The 19,230-nt window shown below is 48.2% G+C and overlaps 2 protein-coding genes across 6 annotated transcripts in view; both read left to right on the forward strand.

Annotated features, from left to right (window-relative positions):
• LOC132449383 (E3 ubiquitin-protein ligase TRIM39-like) overlaps window positions 1–19,230 on the forward strand; it is a 50,013-nt gene that overhangs the window by 26,684 nt on the left and 4,099 nt on the right. Inside the window, exon 1 of one of the 4 annotated variants that reach the window (XM_060040985.1) lies at window positions 6,312–6,426. The exons of 2 other annotated variants lie outside the window; for them this stretch is intronic. The gene's annotated coding sequence lies outside the window, so the exon portion shown is untranslated. Of the gene's footprint in view, window positions 1–6,311; window positions 6,517–19,230 lie in introns of those variants that run through there. One more of the 4 variants, XM_060040987.1, reaches the window with a different exon arrangement.
• Window positions 6,312–9,188, forward strand: LOC132449384 (zinc finger protein RFP-like). 2 transcript variants are annotated; one of them, XM_060040990.1, is made up of 2 exons: window positions 6,312–6,426; window positions 6,535–9,188. In XM_060040990.1, the coding sequence occupies exon 2, from the start codon at window positions 6,536–6,538 to the stop codon at window positions 8,162–8,164; it is 1,629 nt and encodes a 542-aa protein (XP_059896973.1). In that variant the 5' UTR covers window positions 6,312–6,426; window position 6,535; the 3' UTR covers window positions 8,165–9,188. The 2 variants fall into 2 exon arrangements, with proteins under 2 accessions (XP_059896973.1, XP_059896974.1); XM_060040991.1 differs by having other exon boundaries at window positions 6,316–6,426; window positions 6,750–9,188.

Raw genomic sequence — 19,230 nt, forward strand, 5'->3', positions numbered from 1 at the left:
CTCACTTAATGAGTAACTCAATTCTGTTATGCATGGATCCGGATGGTTTGGGCCCAAGACATCCATGGACTGTTAACCCCACCAGCCTAAGATTTGTACCCGTAGCACTTAAATTCATGTACTGATGTGATGTACTGTATGACTGCAACTGATAAGAGGAAATAAAAAGAAGTTAAAAAAAAAATAAAAATGTGACTCAGTCATTGTGAAAACATAAATAGAGAATCGAATTTTTTTTATCTGTAGCTGCGAGAAAAAAGTCTATGACATGAATTACAGGTCTAAACAGATATGCATTCTCATATTAGACATTAGACTTTTTCACACAGCCATAGATAAAAACAAAAAATATCAATTCTCTATTTATGGTTATAATTAGGGCAATATATATATTGCCCTACTTCCTCGTCCGCAGCCAGCCAGCTACACCCCTCACCAAATTCATGACCGGCAAGAAACAGCAAACAGAACTTGTACTCAGTATCTGTGTACTGAGTGACAAGTATATGTAGCCATGTAGACTTTTTGTGACGTAGTGACACTTAGTGAACAAATTTATCTGTCATGAAGGATGACTTAAGTCTTAAAAGAGCCCTAAGGCCTACCTGCATAACTGTTAATTGAACTTAAAAGAAATGCAGATGTTTGAAATTAAAATCATCAATATGAAAATCTTCAACCAGGAAATAAACCTGTGTTTCAAGACCTCTCTCTCTCTCTCTCTCTCTCTCTCTCTCTCTCTCTCTCTCTCTCTCTCTCTCTCTCTCTCTCTCTCTCTCTCTCTCTCTCTCTCTCTCTCTCTCTCTCTCTCTCTCTCTCTCTCTCTCTCTCTCTTAGAAGAACTTCTATGAGGTCAGGAAAACCTGTTTGACAGGGGATGATGGTAGCAGAGAATATAATGAGACATTTATGAATTACCAATTGTCATTTTATCACACATATAGTATGTTTCTTCATATAAACCTTTAAACATACGCATATTGCATTCCTCTCACCACATGAAATAGTCATCACCTCAGTAAACAATAAATGAATTGAAAGATAACAATAAATTAAATGGCAAATATTGCAAATTAAACTAATTATTTCCTATAGGTTTACTTGTATTTTGTGCTAAAATTGAAAGTATCTCATCTGTATTTACAATACAGCATGATTCTGCAGCTCATTAGTCCATGTCAATGTTTACTGATGCTATGGCAACAAGAGACTGCTGACGTTAGAAGCTGTTAGCGAACTTAGCTAAATCATCTGAACAATAATAACCCATAATATCACAATTCGGCATATTTAAACAAAATCAACCACAACTACCAACAGTCACAGCCCTTTAACTCTGGGCTAATATGTTGTCACAAGTATGCAGTTAATGAGGTCACATCACATCACCTAATTTCATTGTACAACTGAGAACATCTCTTTTGTGCATATGACAATAAACACTTTGAATTGAATTGAATTGAATCACATTCAATGTAAAAACGTTTTGTTTTGGACATGTCTCAAAATGTAGCCAAGCTAGCCACAGGCTAACGTTACTTGGCATATATGCCTCCACTCGCTCGTCTCCCGGCGCAGCAGCACCAGCTGGGGTGTTGACCCCGGCACCACATAGCTCTGTACATTTTGAACATATAGCAGCTTCCACCTCCAGAGAGTCGCAGTTTTTCAGCGCCGCCCGGGCGTTTCTTACGCTTATCCATTTTCAGCTCCGTCCCGACTCCCACGGCACGACTCCGGCCCGCGCCATGAGGCCCCGCCCACCCTGGTTTGTGTTGTGATTGACAGCACTGTCTGGGCTCTCTGAGCCTGTCAGCCCATGATTGATTGACAATGACAAACATAGACCAATAATATGTGTCGATGCTGGCCACACACTGCTAGCCCTCTGTTGCCCATTGGCCGAATTTAGAGAGAGAGAAAAAAACAAAACAGCGGACCGGCCCACATTTGGTCAACGGCACACCGGGACGATGCCCGGTATGCCAGATCGCCAGTCCACCCCTGGTCACCGGTCACCCAGCGGGGGTCACAGGTCACCCAGCGGGGGTCACGGGTCACACAGCGGGGGTCACAGGTCACCCAGCGGGGGTCACGGGTCACACAGCGGGGGTCACAGGTCACCCAGCGGGGGTCACAGGTCACACAGCGGGGGTCACAGATCACCCAGCGGGGGTCACAGGTCACCCAGCGGGGGTCACAGGTCACGGGGGGTACTCACCGGCGGCTGCGTGGGCCGGCAGGTTGCCGAGGTGATGGGCGTGATGGTGATGCTGCTCGTCATCTTCCCCGTCGCCGTGGCGCCGGCCTGGCGAGGGGACCGGAGGACCGTCCCCGTGGAGGTCTCCCTCCCCTCGGCCACGCCCAGCGTCCGGACGCTCAGCCCCGCCCCCCCGGGCCCCTCCCCCGGGCGCGGCCCCGCGGGGCCCAGGTGGATGTGGATCCGGTTGTCCTCGGTGGTGGTGATGTTGGACTTCCTGCCCGGGGCGGGCTGCTTCTCCGGGGTCAGCCTGAAGACGCTGCGGCCGGGGGTCCCGTCCCGGAGCTCCGGGGGTCCAGACGCCTCCTCCAGCACCGGGGAGGCGCTGATGGAGAGGACGGAGACCGGGTAGCGGGCGCCGGGGCTCCGGTCCGGGGACGAGGCCCTGGAGACGGTCGTCATGGTGACCGGGGAACAGCGGCCCCCCGTTGACCCGGGGCGGGGCCTTGTCCGGCGGCCCGCCCGCCTCCTTCTTCTTCATCCAGGGTATCCAGGACCTCCTGGCGGCCCCCGGCTCGGCCGCCGCCGCGGGGGGGGTAGCGCTCCGGCACGGCGGGCTGCTTCAGCCCCTGCTGGCGGAGGTTGCTCATGAGGTGGTTCTCCTCCAGCACCGAGTTCCTGATGAAGCCGGCGGGCGTCTCCTCCTCCTCCCCCTCTTCCTCCCCCTCCTCCTCCCCCTCCTCCTCTCCTTCCCCCTCCTCCTCCCCCTCCCCCTCTTCCTCCCCCTCCTCTTCCTCCGTGTAGCGCGCCACGGCGTCCGTCTGCATCTCTGCCTCAGGCCTTCAGTCTGTGATGTGCTGGGCTTTCATCTCCTCACATCCCATAATAATAAGCGCTGCTCCCCTCCCAGGACCCGGTCCCGGTCCCGGTCTGGACCCCGACTCCTCCTCAGCTTTCACTGGTTACCTTTCAAGGCGTATTCGGTCCAGCAGAAGAAGATTCAGAACATGGATGGGTATGCCTTCTCTGTTCTAACCCCATATGCTTCAGGTTACAGACTACTGACACACAACATGACACAAAGATAATTATGCCCCATAATGTGATACATATCATCAGGGGCGGACTGGGACAAAAAATCGGCCCGGGCAATTTGAACCAGACCGGCCCACTAAATTCGATAACACACCTTTTCAGTCTTTTTGGTCTCTCGAATGTCTACACCAACCAGGCTTTTAGCTAGCAGGGCGTCTGCCCTATAGTCTACTAAAAAATAAGAAGAAATGGGACGCCCTACTTTTAGGCAGGACGGCCTAAAGACGCCCTATTTTTCTCCCGTTTTACCTGTTAACTTGGCTGAATGTGATCAAAGTTCACCGTTTCAGTCGCTTCAGTGCCCTAGCGAAGTCTAGAATCATACATATGCCCTGCCAATTAGAAAATAGCATTGCTGTATTCCCGCTACAACAACGTTACATCATGATTCCAACGAAACATTGATTCACGGGCTCGCATAAGCTACAGAAGACAGCTGTCTCACCGCACGTCACTGAACCTACTACTTTATGAGTTCAACAAGAGTTTGTGTGTTAAGGTGGTGGTCTTAGTTAATCTAAATTCAATACAATACAATATACATCATACACTTTAAAGTTGTGTAGAAAGTTGTTTCTTTTTGTTAAAGTTGTTACTTGAATTTTGTACCTTGTTGCCTAGTTTCAGTTACACTCACTGTTATTATGTATTAAATTACTAAACATATAAATAAATCAGTGTAATTGTAATATTACCTAAAAACTATCAAGTGCTGTACAAAAAATCCTAGCTAAAAGCCTGACTCCAACTGTGCAACTATTTTCCACATACCTTAAGCCATGCAATGAGTTAAAATCAATCAGTGAGAGTGGACGCATTATACACTTCCAAAAGGTGTTATTTATTAACAAAAAAAGTATACTCCACGTCCATCACAGTAATGGGTAGAGTTCATCCGACTGGGTGTGTACCTGCGTTTAATAGAAGACAAAGACGAAAAATAGAAGACAAAGAATAGAGAAGAGAATAAATGATGGATCAGATGTTACTCTACTGTATCAAGAGTAGTACCCACTAAATTGTGAACTTACCCAGTCAAAAGGGAGCCTACTACTCATCCCACAAACATAGGGTTGGCATTTGGCGTTAGAAGCTATTCTCTAGCACAGGGGTTTTCAACTGGTTTTGTCCCAGCGACCACCATTAGACTATTTTTTCAATTTAACTTCAAAAGTACACGGAGGCTATGCTTAACTGCAAATGCTTGTCAACTTCACGCACGGGACTGTACATTCTGAATAATGCATGGCATGACGTTAGGGCGCAATGCATTAACATTAGCACTTCACAGGCTACCATAGACTGGATATGTGCAAGGCTAAATTATGACAGTGTGAATCTCATTTATAATATTAAACTATTGAATGTGATTTACCGAAAAATACCCCTGGACGGAGTATAGGGCTATCATAATTCGGTATCTGGACCGCGCACCAATAGGCTAACGGGCTAGCCCACCACTCAAACACACAACATTAGAGTGTAGGCTAACGGCTGGCTGTTTCAGAGTAGAGTAGGCTGAGGGCTAGCAACAGCTACAGACTTGTCTTGTATTTACAATGCAAACGAACTTGGCCATAGAACATAGGTCCCAAGTCAAACATATTTTAGAGACGTTTTAATTCATGATCAGTAAGCTTACCGTAGGTCGTTGTATCGTATCACCACCAGCATCACTGTCATCCACGGGAGCTGAGGATGGCCCTGCCGTGGCAAACATTTCTGATATTTTGCCACATTTGGCAGCATTGGCTTGAAGAGCAAGCCTCTTCTTGTCTCGCAGTTTCTCTGCACCCCCTTTTCTCTTTCTCTCCATTTTGGACTGGAGGATTCTCACGAAACGTGCGTTTCTGTGCACCGACCAAGCTAAAGGTAGAGGGTGTTTTGTGATATGATTGGAAGAGCCCCTAGTCAGTACAGAAGACAGCCAATGGGCCGCAGACTAGCGTGCGCGTGTCAAGAATGTCAAGGCCATGGGCCACGCTGAGTTTGTTTACCGTCCTAATGCATTATGTAGGCAGGTCCAAATCGAAAGGGGTTGGTGTTGGGTCAGCCCAGGGGATGTGATTGGGCCAGCCCAGTGTCAATAGGGCCGCTGATGAACTACTTTCGTGGGCCAGCCGGTCAGACCATTATATGAAGAAAAAAAAATAAAAAATCTGGACTATCTGCCCATATTGCACCTCGGCCCACCGGGCAAACGCCCGGTATGCCCGACGGCCAGTCCGCCCCTGCATATCATGAAGTAGCCTGCATTTATGACTTTTTATACTGCATTGTTATTTTATTTGATGGCGACAACATTGCTACGTTTTGTTATTGTCAAGTTATGTTTTGGGGATCAGCTCTTGCCCAAACATGAAAAACTGCTTGATCAAATGCTTGGAATGACGCAAGGGACAACTCAAATTCTCTTCCTTTTCTTCTTTATTTAGAGGTGAAGTGCATATAGCATAGTGTAGTTAGGTTGTTACGTTGTTACGTTGAAAACCTTCAAAGATAAATTAAAAGAAAAAAGAGACATTGCATTATTATCAAATAATGTTTTAGACTAAACATATCACATTTGATCATCAAATCATTGCATCTTCTGCAGTTAAATAAGCAACAAAGTCCTGCAAAAGCAAGTCAAATTATCAAAGGTTTCAAACGTAAGCAAGCAAAGTATGATTTCATTCATTTCATTTGTGCGCGCGCACATCGGGAGAGTTCCTGCAGTGCACTTTGTCTGTGTTTGTTGAAAATTGTATCGGGGTTGGATAGAATGTATCCGGGGAAGCCCCGGAAACCCGGGTCGCTTAACTCCAGAAAGAAGAGAAAGAAGAGAACACACATCAACACATTTGAAGAGGCCAACGCAGCGCATGAATGCATTGCAGCCAAGTGTCTTGGGGGCGGAGCCAGGGGTTAGGGGAGGACCCAGGGGTTAGGGGAGGACCCAGGGGTTAGGGGAGGGGCCAGGGGTTAGGGGAGGAGCCAGGGGTTAGGGGAGGAGGGGAGTGGACGTCATTTTGACAAACGAAACTGAAGGTTCAGATCAACCGAAGCAACCGACCTGGAAGCTGTGCGCTCGTTCAGGAGAAAAATAAAACGCATTTTGAAACACGCTGACGGACAGAAACAGCATCAAGGTCAGTAAAGAAGAACAACTTTGAGGGAAGTTAAAACCTCTGTTCGCGTAATGGAATGACAAGAATAATGGGAATGCTCAATACATAAACCTTGTCGTCTGTGTCAAGGATGGCCTCTGCTGACACCTCCTGGCCTGAAGAGAACTTTACATGTTCCATCTGTCTGGATGTGTTCAGCAGCCCAGTTTCCACACCATGTGGACACAACTTCTGCAGAACCTGTATTACTAAGTTCTGGGATGGACAAGTCAAGTACAAATGTCCCGTTTGCAACAAGCTTTTCAACACAAGACCTGATTTACGGGTCAATATCCTAATTTCAGAGATGGTTGATCGGTTTGGAACGTCCCTACGAGTAAAAGAGCAGCTTTGTGTTGAACCAGGAGAAGTTCCCTGTGACGTCTGTACTGGGACCCAGCTGAAGGCCGTGAAGTCCTGCCTAATGTGTCTTACCTCTTACTGCCAAACCCACCTGGAGCCACACCATAGAGTCGCAGGCCTGAAGAAACATCGGCTGGTCGAGCCTATGGACCGTCTGGACGACAGGATGTGTAAGAAACACGACCGACTTCTGGAGCTCTTCTGCCAGACTGAACAGGTGTGTGTGTGTCAGTTCTGCACAGTGACGGACCACAAGTCACATCCTGTTATTCCTCTAAAGGAGGAATATGAAGTGAAGACGGCTCAGCTGGGGAAGATAGAGGCTGAAGTTAAACAGTTGATCCAGGAGAGACAAAAGAATATTCAGGAGATTAAAGACACAGTCAAACGCAGCAAAGCAGACGCAGACAGAGAGATAGCCGATGGTGTGCAGGTCCTCACTGCTCTGATGCGCTGCATTGAAAAGTGCCAGGATGATCTCAACCAAATGGTTAAAGAGAAACTGAAATCCACAGAGAAACAAGCTGAAGACCTCATCAAAGAGCTGGAGCAGGAAATAGAAGATCTGACCAATAGAATCTCAGAGGTGAAGCAGCTCTCACACACTAAAGACCACCTCCACTTCCTCCAGGCCTTCAGATCCCTGAAGGATCCTCCACCCACCAGGGACTGGACCACGGTGGAGGTCCATCCTCCGTCATACGTAGGGACCTTGAGGAGATCCCTGGATCAGCTGGAGGAGACGCTGAACATGGAGATGAAGAGGCTGCGTGATGATGCTGAACTGAAGAGGGTCCAGCAGTATGAAGTAGATGTGACTCTGGATCCTGATATAGCTCATCCCAAGCTCATCCTGTCTGAGGATGGGAAACGAGTACATAATGGAGGTGTAGAGAAGAGACTCCCAGACAACCCTAAGAGATTTACACGGTATGCATGTGTTCTCACGAGGCAGAGCTTCTCCTCAGGGAGATTTTACTTTGAGGTCCAGGTTAAAGACAAGACTCTCTGGTCTTTAGGAGTGGCCAGAGAGTCCATCGACAGAAAAGATTGGACAGATCGGACCCCTGAGACGGGTTACTGGACTCTTTACTACTACCAGGATGAGTTGGTATTTAGAGATAACCGTTCTGTCCTTCTCCCTCTGAGAGCTGAGCTCCAGAAGGTGGGGGTGTTTGTTGATTATGATGAGGGTCTGGTCTCCTTCTATGATGTGGAAGCCAGGGTTCATATCTACTCTGCTACTGGCTGCACCTTCAGTGAGCCTCTCTATCCATTCCTTTACCCAGGTTCCCCTGATTATAAAGGTAACAACTCTGCCCCCCTGATCATCTCACCTGTCAATCAAACAGACTAGGACCTTTGTTTGGTGATAAAATAATCAAACAACCAAAACAACTAATGTTGTTTCCTGAATTAGAATCTCTGCTATGGGAGGTCTGAGAGAACTGTATTCATATCTTACTTTTCACTGTCATCTAAGGAATAATTCATTCAGCCACTAACACTGTACTATAAAAAATATAACCCATTATAACCTATAAGACTACGCTATAATGTTCAAAGTCTTTTATCTGAATGTTTTTTTATATTTTTAATTAATGAAAAAAGAAATGTATCAGATAATGTGAAGCATTGATTTTTATTACATTATCATAGGTTGATTTCACCAAATGGTAATATGTGTTTATTATTTTTTGAATCATGTTTGACAACACAATACAATGTTTGTAAACTTTTGAGATTTGAATAGAAATGTACTAAAAGTAGAATGGGGACATCTTCTGTGTGATAGTTACATTCTCAGTACAATATGTATTCAGTGGAATAGGTACATTCTCAGTACAATATGTATTCAGTGGAATAGGTACATTCTCAGTACGATATATATTCAGTGGAATAGGTACATTCTCAGTACAATATATATTCAGTGGAATAGGTACATTCCCAGTACAATATGTATTCAGTGGAATAGGTACATTCTCAGTACATAATATTTTCAGTGGAATAGGTACATTCTCAGGACAATATGTATTCAGTAGAAAAGGTACATTCTCAGTATCTATTCAGTGGAATAGGTACATTCTCAGTACAATATATATTCAGTTGAATAGGTACATTCTCAGTACAATATGTATTCAGTAGAATAGATACATTATCAGAACAATGTGTTCATTGGAATATGTACATTATCAGTACAATATGTATTCAGTGGAGTAGGTACATTCTCAGTATGTATTCAGTGGAATAGGTACAATCTCAGTACAATATGTATTCAGTGGAATAGGTACATTCTCAGAGGAATAGGTACAATCTCAGTAAAATGTGTATTCAATAGAATAGGTACTTTATCATTGGGATAAAACAAAAACAACTATGTTGCATAAAAAACCCTTTTACACATGATGGGATTCAAGGAAAGATTAAAATCCCATAATAACTGCACACGTTTGTAGCTGATGAGCCAGAAAATGACTTTTAATGTCCACCTTACAATAACCCAACAAGTGCAACACACCGATACAAAGCTCAGTGACTACCGGTATACGTAAAGATTCCCCCAATGTGTGTGAGTATCTTGACTTTATCTTGTCAGCTCTCCTCTCCATCCTCTCCTCTTAGTTTCTCCTCTCTCCTTCCTCTCTCTACTCTTCCTCCTCTCTCCCATCTCTGCTCTCCTTTCACGGTAAGCATATTTAGATTTGTTTAGTCAAATATTGTTCAGCACATGTCAGCGTGGGAGTGTGTGTGGAGGACGGCCGGTTGAAGCAGCCTCACCTGCTGAGTCTGATTGGACTCTGGGGCTTGGTGAGGGACACACCTGTTGCTCATTGAGTAATCAGTGCTCACAGGTTAAACCAGCCGTTTAGGGCGTAGTCACACCACAGTGAGGTGCTTTCAGTGTCAAAGGTTTGGGCACATCGCTAAAATCTGTGAGGAAAAGAGGGGTTGGGCGAAATGCTCAGGAGATCATGAGTGTGGGAAGTGTGAGGGGGCCAAGTTAAAGTGTTGTAGTTGTGGGGGTGAACATGTCGTCACTTTTGGAGGCTGTGAAATAATGAAAGAGGAAGTTGCAGTTCAGAAGGTTAAAGTGTTGGACAAAGTGACCCATGCAGGAGCAGTGAAAGTGGTAAAACAGAGGCAAGGTGCTGAGAGTCAGGGGTTGGTAGCAGCCTGGGGGGCGGAAGGGAAGTGACACGGGAGTCGGTGGGAGAGCAGCACGATGGAACAAAGTGTGGGGAGATAAGAAGCAGGTGGGGATGTTTGTGGCAGCAGTGATAAACTCCACTAGAGACTCCACATCAAAGACAACGAGCATACAGATAATGGCTAAGGCAGCCAAGGATTATTTGGGGATGGAAGGGTTAAAATGGGAGGCTTTGGTAGCCGAGATAAATACACAGAGTAGTCAGGAGCCGGTGAGAAGACATCATAACCATGGTGAGAACCCTACAGTGGAATGCTAGGAGCTGGGTGGCAAATGGCCGGGAGGTTAAATATGTTTTAAGAGAAATGAAAGGAAAACCACAAGTAATATGCACTCAAGAAACGTTTTTGAAACCAGTGTTAGATTTAGTTATTTATGGATATGTAGGCATAAGAAGAGACAGGAGTGAAGGTGAAGGGGCTGGTGGAGGGTGTGTAACATTTATTAAGCGAGGTATATCATACAGGGTATTAGATATAGGAACGGAACAAGAGTGTGTAGTGGTGGAGGTATGGGAGGGGGAGAGGAGTTTGTTGTTGTTAATTACTATAATCCATGTAAAAGGTTAGAGAATGATAAGATAGTTAGGATTAAGAAAGAAAGAAAGAAAGAAAGAAAGAAAGACACAAGATAATATGGTGTGCAGACTTCAATGCTCATAACACAATGTGGGGAGGGAATCACACAGACACGAATGGAAAAGTTATTGAAGAGTTAATGGAGGACAAGAATCTTGTTTGTTTGAATTTTGGGAGGGGAGATGGCGAAGAAGGCATTGGAGAAGGAAAAAGTAGAAATGAATATCAGTTTATTTAAGGCAGAAGTTAAAAGCCTGATATGGGAAAAAGTTAACAAAATGTGGCAAGACAAATGGGACAGTGAGGAGAAAGGGAGATATTTATATAATATTCAAAACAGTGTTAATGTTAAAGTAAGGTATGGTGGTCAGAGGAAGGATGAACACATTTTGATAAGGTTAAGGTTGGGGCACAGTGCACTAAATAAAACGATAGTTACGTATGTAACTACGGTTCTATGAATTCCGGATGACCGCCAGAGGCGGTGCTTTAGCACTGGATGTTCCATCTCGCGCATGCGCAGGTCGAGTAATTATACCAAAAAAGTCACCTGTGACACCTGGGTGACCCGAGAAAGTCTATATATTCCGGAGCCACCCGAGGTTCTGTTCCAACTGGATCTTCTCGCGGAATCTGAGAAGTCTGAGTGACAGAGAACTCTGGCGGTCATCCGGAATTCATAGAACCGTAGTTACATACGTAACTATCGTTCTATTTCATTCCTACTGACCGCCAGAGGCGGTGCTTTAGCACTGGATGACTAATACCAAAAAGGTCACGAAGAGTGCTCACTTCAATCAAGGGCTCGAAGCCGTCGACAAGACAGCCGTCGCCACAGGATGAGGAGCAGCGACATTAACCCTGTAGTATCGGGCAAACGTACATGATGAGGACCATGTAGCCGTGGAGCAAATGTCCTGAAGTGGAACCCCCTTCAAGGCAGCCCATGATGTAGCCATACTCCTGGTAGAGTGGCACTTAACGGCAACGGGGCCCAGGGAGCCCCTGTGCCCTATAGGCATTCAAGACCACATCCACAACCCAGTGGGAGAGTCTCTGTTTCGACAGGGCAGCCCCCTTCCTGCAGCCCCCGTAACAGACAAAGAGGTTATCCGTCTTACGCAAGCTGGTTGTCGCTTCAACATATGCCCTAAGCGCCCGCACCGGGCACAACAGGTCTGACACTCTTTCTGCACCCCCTGGAGAGCCTGGGGGATTGAAAGCAGCCAACTCGATTGATTGGTTTACATGATGGGGAGACAATCGTTTGGGTAGGAAGGAGGTTTCGGCCAGAGCACCACTCCTGACCCATCTGCGTGCCAGCGCAAACATGCCTGGCTCACTGACAAGGCATGGAGTTCACCGACCCGTTTTGCAGTCGCAATGGCAAGGAGAAATGCCGTCTTCATGGACAGCCGCGTCAGGTCTGCCTGACTTAGTGGCTCAATTGGGGGTAGACATAAGGACCTCAGAGCTACTTGCAGGTCCCATGATGGTGCCCTCAGGGATCGCGGCGGTTGAAGCCTCTGGGCCCCCTTCAGAAACTGCCTGATTAGGTAGTGGGACCCTACCGTCTGGTTATCCACCCTTGCCTGTGTGGCCGAGATCGCGGCCATATAACGCGCAGGGTAGACGCAGCTCTTCTGTTGTCCAACACAGACTGCAGAAAGTGTAGTATCACTACCACTGAGCAAGTCTCCAGGACTTCGCCCCGCGCCACGCACCACTGGGCGCAAGACGTCAGCAGCGGGTCCTGTCTCTCAGGGGCCACACGCACAGCCGCAGGCGGCCCGGATTCGTGTACCATATGCGTCCGCCTACCTGAGACAGAAGGTCCTGTCTCTCTGGGAGGCACCAAGGCCCTCCGTTGAGGAGTTTCAATAATGGTGAACCATGGCCTTCCTGGCCAATGTGGAGCCACCAGAAGTAGGCTGTAACAGCCACGCTGGAATTGGGGGAAATGCATAAAGCAGGCTGTCTGGCCCAGCATAAGCCAGAGCGTCCTGCCCTAGGGGACTGGTCCTCTCCGTCAAGGAGAACCAAAGGGGACAGTGGGTGGTCTCTTCGGAAGCAAAGAGATCCGCCACTGCCCTGCCATACCTGTCCCAAATCATCCCCACCACCTCCGGATGGAGTCTCCACTCTCCGGGGGGTGGCCCTTGGCGAGAGAGAAGGTCTGCCGCTGTGTTCCGGACACCTGGAACATGGACAGCCCTCAGGCTTAGAAAAAGGGGGAACGCCCACGGAAGGAGCCTTTGCGTGACCCGCAGGCTCTGCCTCGATCTGGTGCCCCCCTGATGGTTGACGTGGTAGACTGTGGAGGTGTTGTCTGTCCGGACAAGAACATGTCGGTCCCTCAGAACTGGAAGGAAGTGCCTGAGAGCTAAGAACACCGCAAGGAGTTCCAGCACATTTATATGCTCCAGTCTCTGCTGGGCATCCCACTGGCCTCTGACAGTCCTGCACTGCCATACTGCACCCCAGCCGGAAAAGGAGGCGTCCGTCTCCACAACCTCCCGCCGGGAAGCTATCCTCCCTAAGGGCGACCACGCAAACAGGTATGCCCTCTCTTTCCAGGGTCTGAGGGCCCGAAGGCACCGCCCAGACACCCTGACCATCTTGAGTCTCTGCCACTTGGGGTCCAAGTGGAGACCATTCACCCAGATCTGCAGGGTACGCAATTCTAGAAGGCCTAGTGGGACCACCATGGATGCTGAGGTCAGCATACCTATCAGTCGCAGGAAGAGGCTGTATTCCAGCAACCTCCCCCGCCTGAAGCGCTGTAGCAGCTGCAAAATGGTAGCTACGCGCTTTGGAGAGAGGCAGGCTCGCATGGCCACCGAGTCGAGCACCAGCCCCAGATAGCTCACAACCCGACATGGTGTAAGGTTGCACTTGGTAAAGTTGACCATAAGGCCAAGCCGGTCCACATGGCTGAGGAGCATGGCTGTGTCCCTGACCGCCTGCTCCCGAGTTGGGGAAATGACCAACCAGTCGTCCAGGTATGGCAGTATCGCCATACCTGTGGCCTGTAATGTTGACAGGGCTGCTGCTACACACCGTGTAAATATACGCGGGGCCAGAGACAGCCCGAACGGAAGAACCCTGAACTGGTACACCTTGCCCAGAAAAACAAAGCGGAGGAACCGCCTGCGACGTTGGGTAATAGAGACGTGAAAGTAAGCGTCTTTCAGGTCTATTGATACGAACCAGTCCCCCTGAGCGATAGCCTGGAGGACGTCCGCAACATGCAGCATGTGGAAGGGAAGAACCTTGAGGGACTGATTCAGCCCTCTCAAGTCCAGAATGGGGCGAAACCCGCCATCCTTCTTCGGTACCAGAAAGTAGGTTGAGTAGAACCCATCGAGCTGTTCTTGTGGTTCTACTACTTCGATAGCACCCTTCCCAAGGAGGGTGGCTACTTCCTGTCTCAGAACCAGGGATCTGTCGGGATTGGTGACCACGGTAACCTTGATCCCGCTGAAAGTTGGGGGCCGGCGTCGGAATTGGAGCATGTCCCCGTTGGATAGTGTGGACACTATCCAAGGGTCTGTGGTCTGCTCTTGCCAGTAGCTGTGGTCTGCTCGAAAAGCGCCAGACGACTGGCCCTTGGACTTTAGTACCTACCTGAAGGGGGCGGCGGTTGGGCGCCGAACCTCTTGGCGCCTGAAATGCCACCCGCGGCGCAGAGCTACGGCGCTGGTCAGCCCGTCCTGAGAAGTGCTTGCCCCTCAATTGTCCACCTGAACGTGGTGGAGAGCTATTGGCACGGGGTACCGCAGAGGCCACCGGCCTAGAATGAAGCCGAGGTGCACGCCGTAAGCTAGCAAACTGCTGGCTAGCCTGGCCAACCTGTACACACCTGGAGCGTACACCTGTACGCTCCAGGGCCTGAAGAGCAGCTGGCCCAAACGTCTAGCCTGGGACCACTTGAAGAGAACGGAGGGTCCGTCGACACACCTCCGACAGGGGTGACTGCGCCAGCCAAACCTGGCGGCGCGCCAACGTAACAGTTGACATTAACCTGCCTAGCTCCCTAGTCATGTACGCAAAAGTTTGCAGTGAAGCATCACTGAGGGTCTGTGCTAAAGGATCAGCACCTGACCCCCGTATAGTCTGAGACAGCGCCAGAACGATGTGAGAAAGCAAATTCCCAAGACGTCCCACACGGGCAGCAACTCCTGGTAAGGAGGTCATCTGTAATCCGGCACTGGGGCCGAGGGCAGCGCGCATCGGTTCTCAGAGCCTCGTCCGGGGCGACAACCAGGGACGCTATAGCAGGCTCAATCGGAGCCAACCGGTCCAAGCCATAAGAATCAGCATTGGCCCTAGTTGCCAGACCTCTGCCATCACTAGTGCGCTGGGAGAGAGCCCTTGAATCTGGCCAGCATCTATGAAGCTCTGCGATGTAGGGCTCAGAGGGGGCAAAGAGAAAACGGAAGGTTGAGCGGCCTGTGGAAAAAAGGCGTTCACAGGTGCAGATGAAACAGGAGCTTCATCCAACCCCAGCCTTGCCAGGGCCATTCGCACGGCTGGTCTAACAGTGTCGCAGCCGGACACTGACCCTCTAGCCGAGCCGCCCAGAGACCCTTGAGAGAACGCCTGAGAGGCAAGGGACGCTTGCTCTTCCTCCTCTGCAAAGAGGCTACAGGACGCAGCTGTAAACAGCATGTCATCCTCTGTATAAGTGGGTTGCGCAGCCGCAGGGGCCGCGGCTGGTACACCCTGAGCTGGTTGGAGGTTCTGTAGGAGGGCTTTAATCTGACCAAGACCCGAAGGGGGCAACCCTGGTCTGCCCTCCACCTCAGCCAACCTAGCTAGCCTCAGTGCATGAGGCATGAAACTACAGTTCATGCACACTGGTCATGGCCATCCTCCGCCTGCAGGGAGGCCATGAAGGCGACACACTATGGGCGCTTAGCATGTCGGCAAATTAATTGCAAGCAAATTAATCAGTAGGCTAGGCAATCGAGCTTTAGGCGAGAGCACCTGAGCAACGACGCGACACCCCGACAATAACAGTGACAGCAAGCTACAGGCGAGAGCACCCGAGCGACGCGACACCCCGACAATAACAGTGAAGGCAAGCCTTGGAAACCCAAGCAGCCCACTGGAGAGAAAATTAACACAGGCTAGGCAATCGAGTTTTAGGCGAGAGCACCCAAGCAACGACGCAACAGCCCGACAATAACAGTGACGGCGAGCTACAGGCGAGAGGACCAGAGCGACGCGACACTCTGACAATAACAGTGACGGCGAGCCTTGGAAACCCAAGCAGCCCACTGGGGAGAAAATTAACACAGGCTAGGCAATCGAGTTTTAGGCGAGAGCACCCAAGCAACGACGCGACAGCCCGACAATAACAGTGACGGCGAGCTACGGGCGAGAGCACCCGAGCGACGCGACACTCCGACAATAACAGTGACGGCGAGCCTTGGAAACCCAAGCAGCCCACTGGAGAGCAAATTAACACAGGCTAGGCAATCGAGTTTTAGGCGAGAGCACCCAAGCAACGACGCGACAGCCCGACAATAACAGTGACGGCGAGCTACAGGCGAGAGCACCAGAGCGACGCGACACTCCGACAATAACAGTGACGGCGAGCCTTGGAAACCCAAGCAGCCCACTGGGGAGAAAATTAACACAGGCTAGGCAATCGAGTTTTAGGCGAGAGCACCCAAGCAACGACGCGACAGCCCGACAATAACAGTGACGGCGAGCTACGGGCGAGAGCACCCGAGCGACGCGACACTCCGACAATAACAGTGACGGCGAGCCTTGGAAACCCAAGCAGCCCACTGGAGAGCAAATTAACACAGGCTAGGCAATCGAGCTTTAGGCGAGAGCACCCGAGCAACGACGCGATGCGACACCCCGGCAACAACACAGTGACGGCGAGCCTTGGTAATCCAAGCAGCCCACCGGAGAGCAATCAGCGCAGGCTAGGCAATCAAGCTACAGGCGAGAGCACCCGAGCAATAATGCGCCCGACAATAGAGTGACGGCGCCAGGAAAATACAGTGACGGCATTTGGAAACCCAAGCCACTCACTGGCGATTAATCAAAGCGCGCAACTGGCTGAATAAATACAGTGACGGCGGCTTGGACCCCAAGCCGCGCACTGGCGCATACAAATGAGCAACCGGGCTTAGGCGAACGCACCCGAGAAACGGTGCGAGACCGAAAGAATAACACAGCGACTGAAAACCAGCCGCCAATTAATGCTCTAAGCAAATTAAAGCAAAGGGTAGAAAGGTGAAATCAGCTGCCGCGCTAGCCGACGGATAGTCGACTACGCGTAGCCTACACACTTTACTCACCCCTGCCGAAATCAAACAAATTGCAAGTCGCAGCCCTTGGTGGACGAAGTCAAATCGAGGCACCAACCCTTGGGTTACAAGGCTACTTGCGACAAGCTAATATGGTATCTCTTACAACAAACAATGTTTGTGTGTCCTGCTAGTACGCTACCGCGAGAAAATAGAAGGGAACAGAACCTCGGGTGACTCCGGAATATATAGACTTTCTCGGGTCACCCAGGTGTCACAGGTGACTTTTTTGGTATAATTACTCGACCTGCGCATGCGCGAGATGGAACATCCAGTGCTAAAGCACCGCCTCTGGCGGTCAGTAGGAATGAAATAGAACAATGAAATTGATAGGAAAACACCCCACTGGATTATGTGAGGGGAGCCAGGTAGAGGAGACAGTGGAACATGTTTTAATGAACTGTAGTGGTTATGGGATGGAGAGGGGAACGTAAGAAAAATCAATTGAGAGAATTGGGTATGCAGGAGTATACTTTGGAAAATATTTTAAGATTAATGAAGAGGAATTGTATAAAAGTATTGTTTGGCTTTTTGAGAGAAACAGGGTTATATGATAGGATATAGAGTAGAAAGAAGGTGTGAATGAGTGTTTGGATATTTTTTGTTTTGATTCATTAACTGGATCAGAAGAGGGCAGTAATGCACCAAGTTGTGGATACCAACCGCCGTAAAACCCCAAGAAGAAGAAGAAGAAGAACACACATCAACGCATTTGAAGAGGCCAACACAGGTAGTCATTTAGTAAGACCGGTTCTTTATTGTCCCCAAGGGGATAATTGTTCTCACACAGTCAAGTCAAGTTGGTTTCAGGGCAGCATACATTTGAAGAGACAGAACACATAGCAACACTGTGGCACGCAGATATCAAATAAATTATTTCCCCACATATACAACAGATAAACCCTCTTCCCACAAATTCCATAGAAAAACATGTAGACAGAAATAAACATGACATGAACCATATACAGTGATGAAAAATCAACATCTTTTTGTTCACTGCTATGATAGCTGAGGGGACTAAACTTTTTTTTTTTTGGGCTTTGCTCCGGTTCATTACCCTATATCTGCGGCCAGATAGGAGTAATTTGAAGAATTGGCTAAGGGAATGGTCAGGGACGCTGACTATTACACGAGCCAGGGGTGCTATATCAAGCTCATTTGCCTCTGACAGGCTGGGGGTGGGGGAGGGTGATTATCTTGGATGCTATGTGTGGGGTTTTGAGGAGTCTGTTTTTGCTGGTGACAGTGAGCAGGGTGAAGTAGCAGGGGGAACGGTACACTAGAATGGGTTGGATGATGCTTTTGTAGAGGAGTAAGAGGAGGTGGGGGGCCACAGACAGTGATTTAGATAGATAGATAGATAGATAAATACTTTAATAATCCCAGAGGGAAATTATTTTTGTCACGAACTCCAGATATACATACACAAATACACAAATAAATAAATAAATATTAAGAATAAAATATAACATATATATATCCATATCCATATATATCCATACACACACACACACATATATATATATATATATGTATATATACATACATACAACATAAATACACATACATGCACAAAAGATAAAACCTAAGAAAAACAAAAATATACAAATACAATTTTTTTTAAGGACAATATAAATATATATACAACACCATATATACACATACATATATATATATACATATACATATATATACATACATACATACATATATACACATATATACATACATACATACACATACACATACATACACATACACATATATATATATACATATACATATACATACATACATACATACATACATACATACACAAAAGACAGCACTGTACAAAAAGAATTGTACAGTATTGTGCAAAAGGTGCAAGAATTATAGTCCTTGTTTGAGGTCAGAGATTACAGAGAGGGACGGTGTCTGACATTCTAAGGGAGGCGTTGTAAATTTTTATGGCCACAGGCAGGAAAGATTTCCTGTGGCGCTCTGTGGTGCATCTGGGTGAGAGGAATCTCCTGCTGAAGGTGCTCCTCTGCAGGGCCAGTGTGTCATAGAGAGGGTGTGAGACATTGTCCAAGATGGACTGAAACCTGGACAGCATCCTCCTCTCTGCCACGGTCATCAGGGTGTCCAGTTCCTCCCCCACAACATCACCGGCCCTCCTAATCAGTCTTTCAAGTCTGTTGGTGTCTGCAACCCTCATCCCACTGCCCCAGCATGTGACAGCAAAGAAGATTGCACTGGCTACAACAGACTCGTAAAACATCCTCAGCATCGTCCGGCAGATGTTAAAGGACCTCAGCCTCCTGAG

This window comes from Gadus macrocephalus, chromosome 21 (assembly GCF_031168955.1).
Source record: "Gadus macrocephalus chromosome 21, ASM3116895v1".
In the NCBI taxonomy this organism is placed as follows: domain Eukaryota; kingdom Metazoa; phylum Chordata; class Actinopteri; order Gadiformes; family Gadidae; genus Gadus; species Gadus macrocephalus.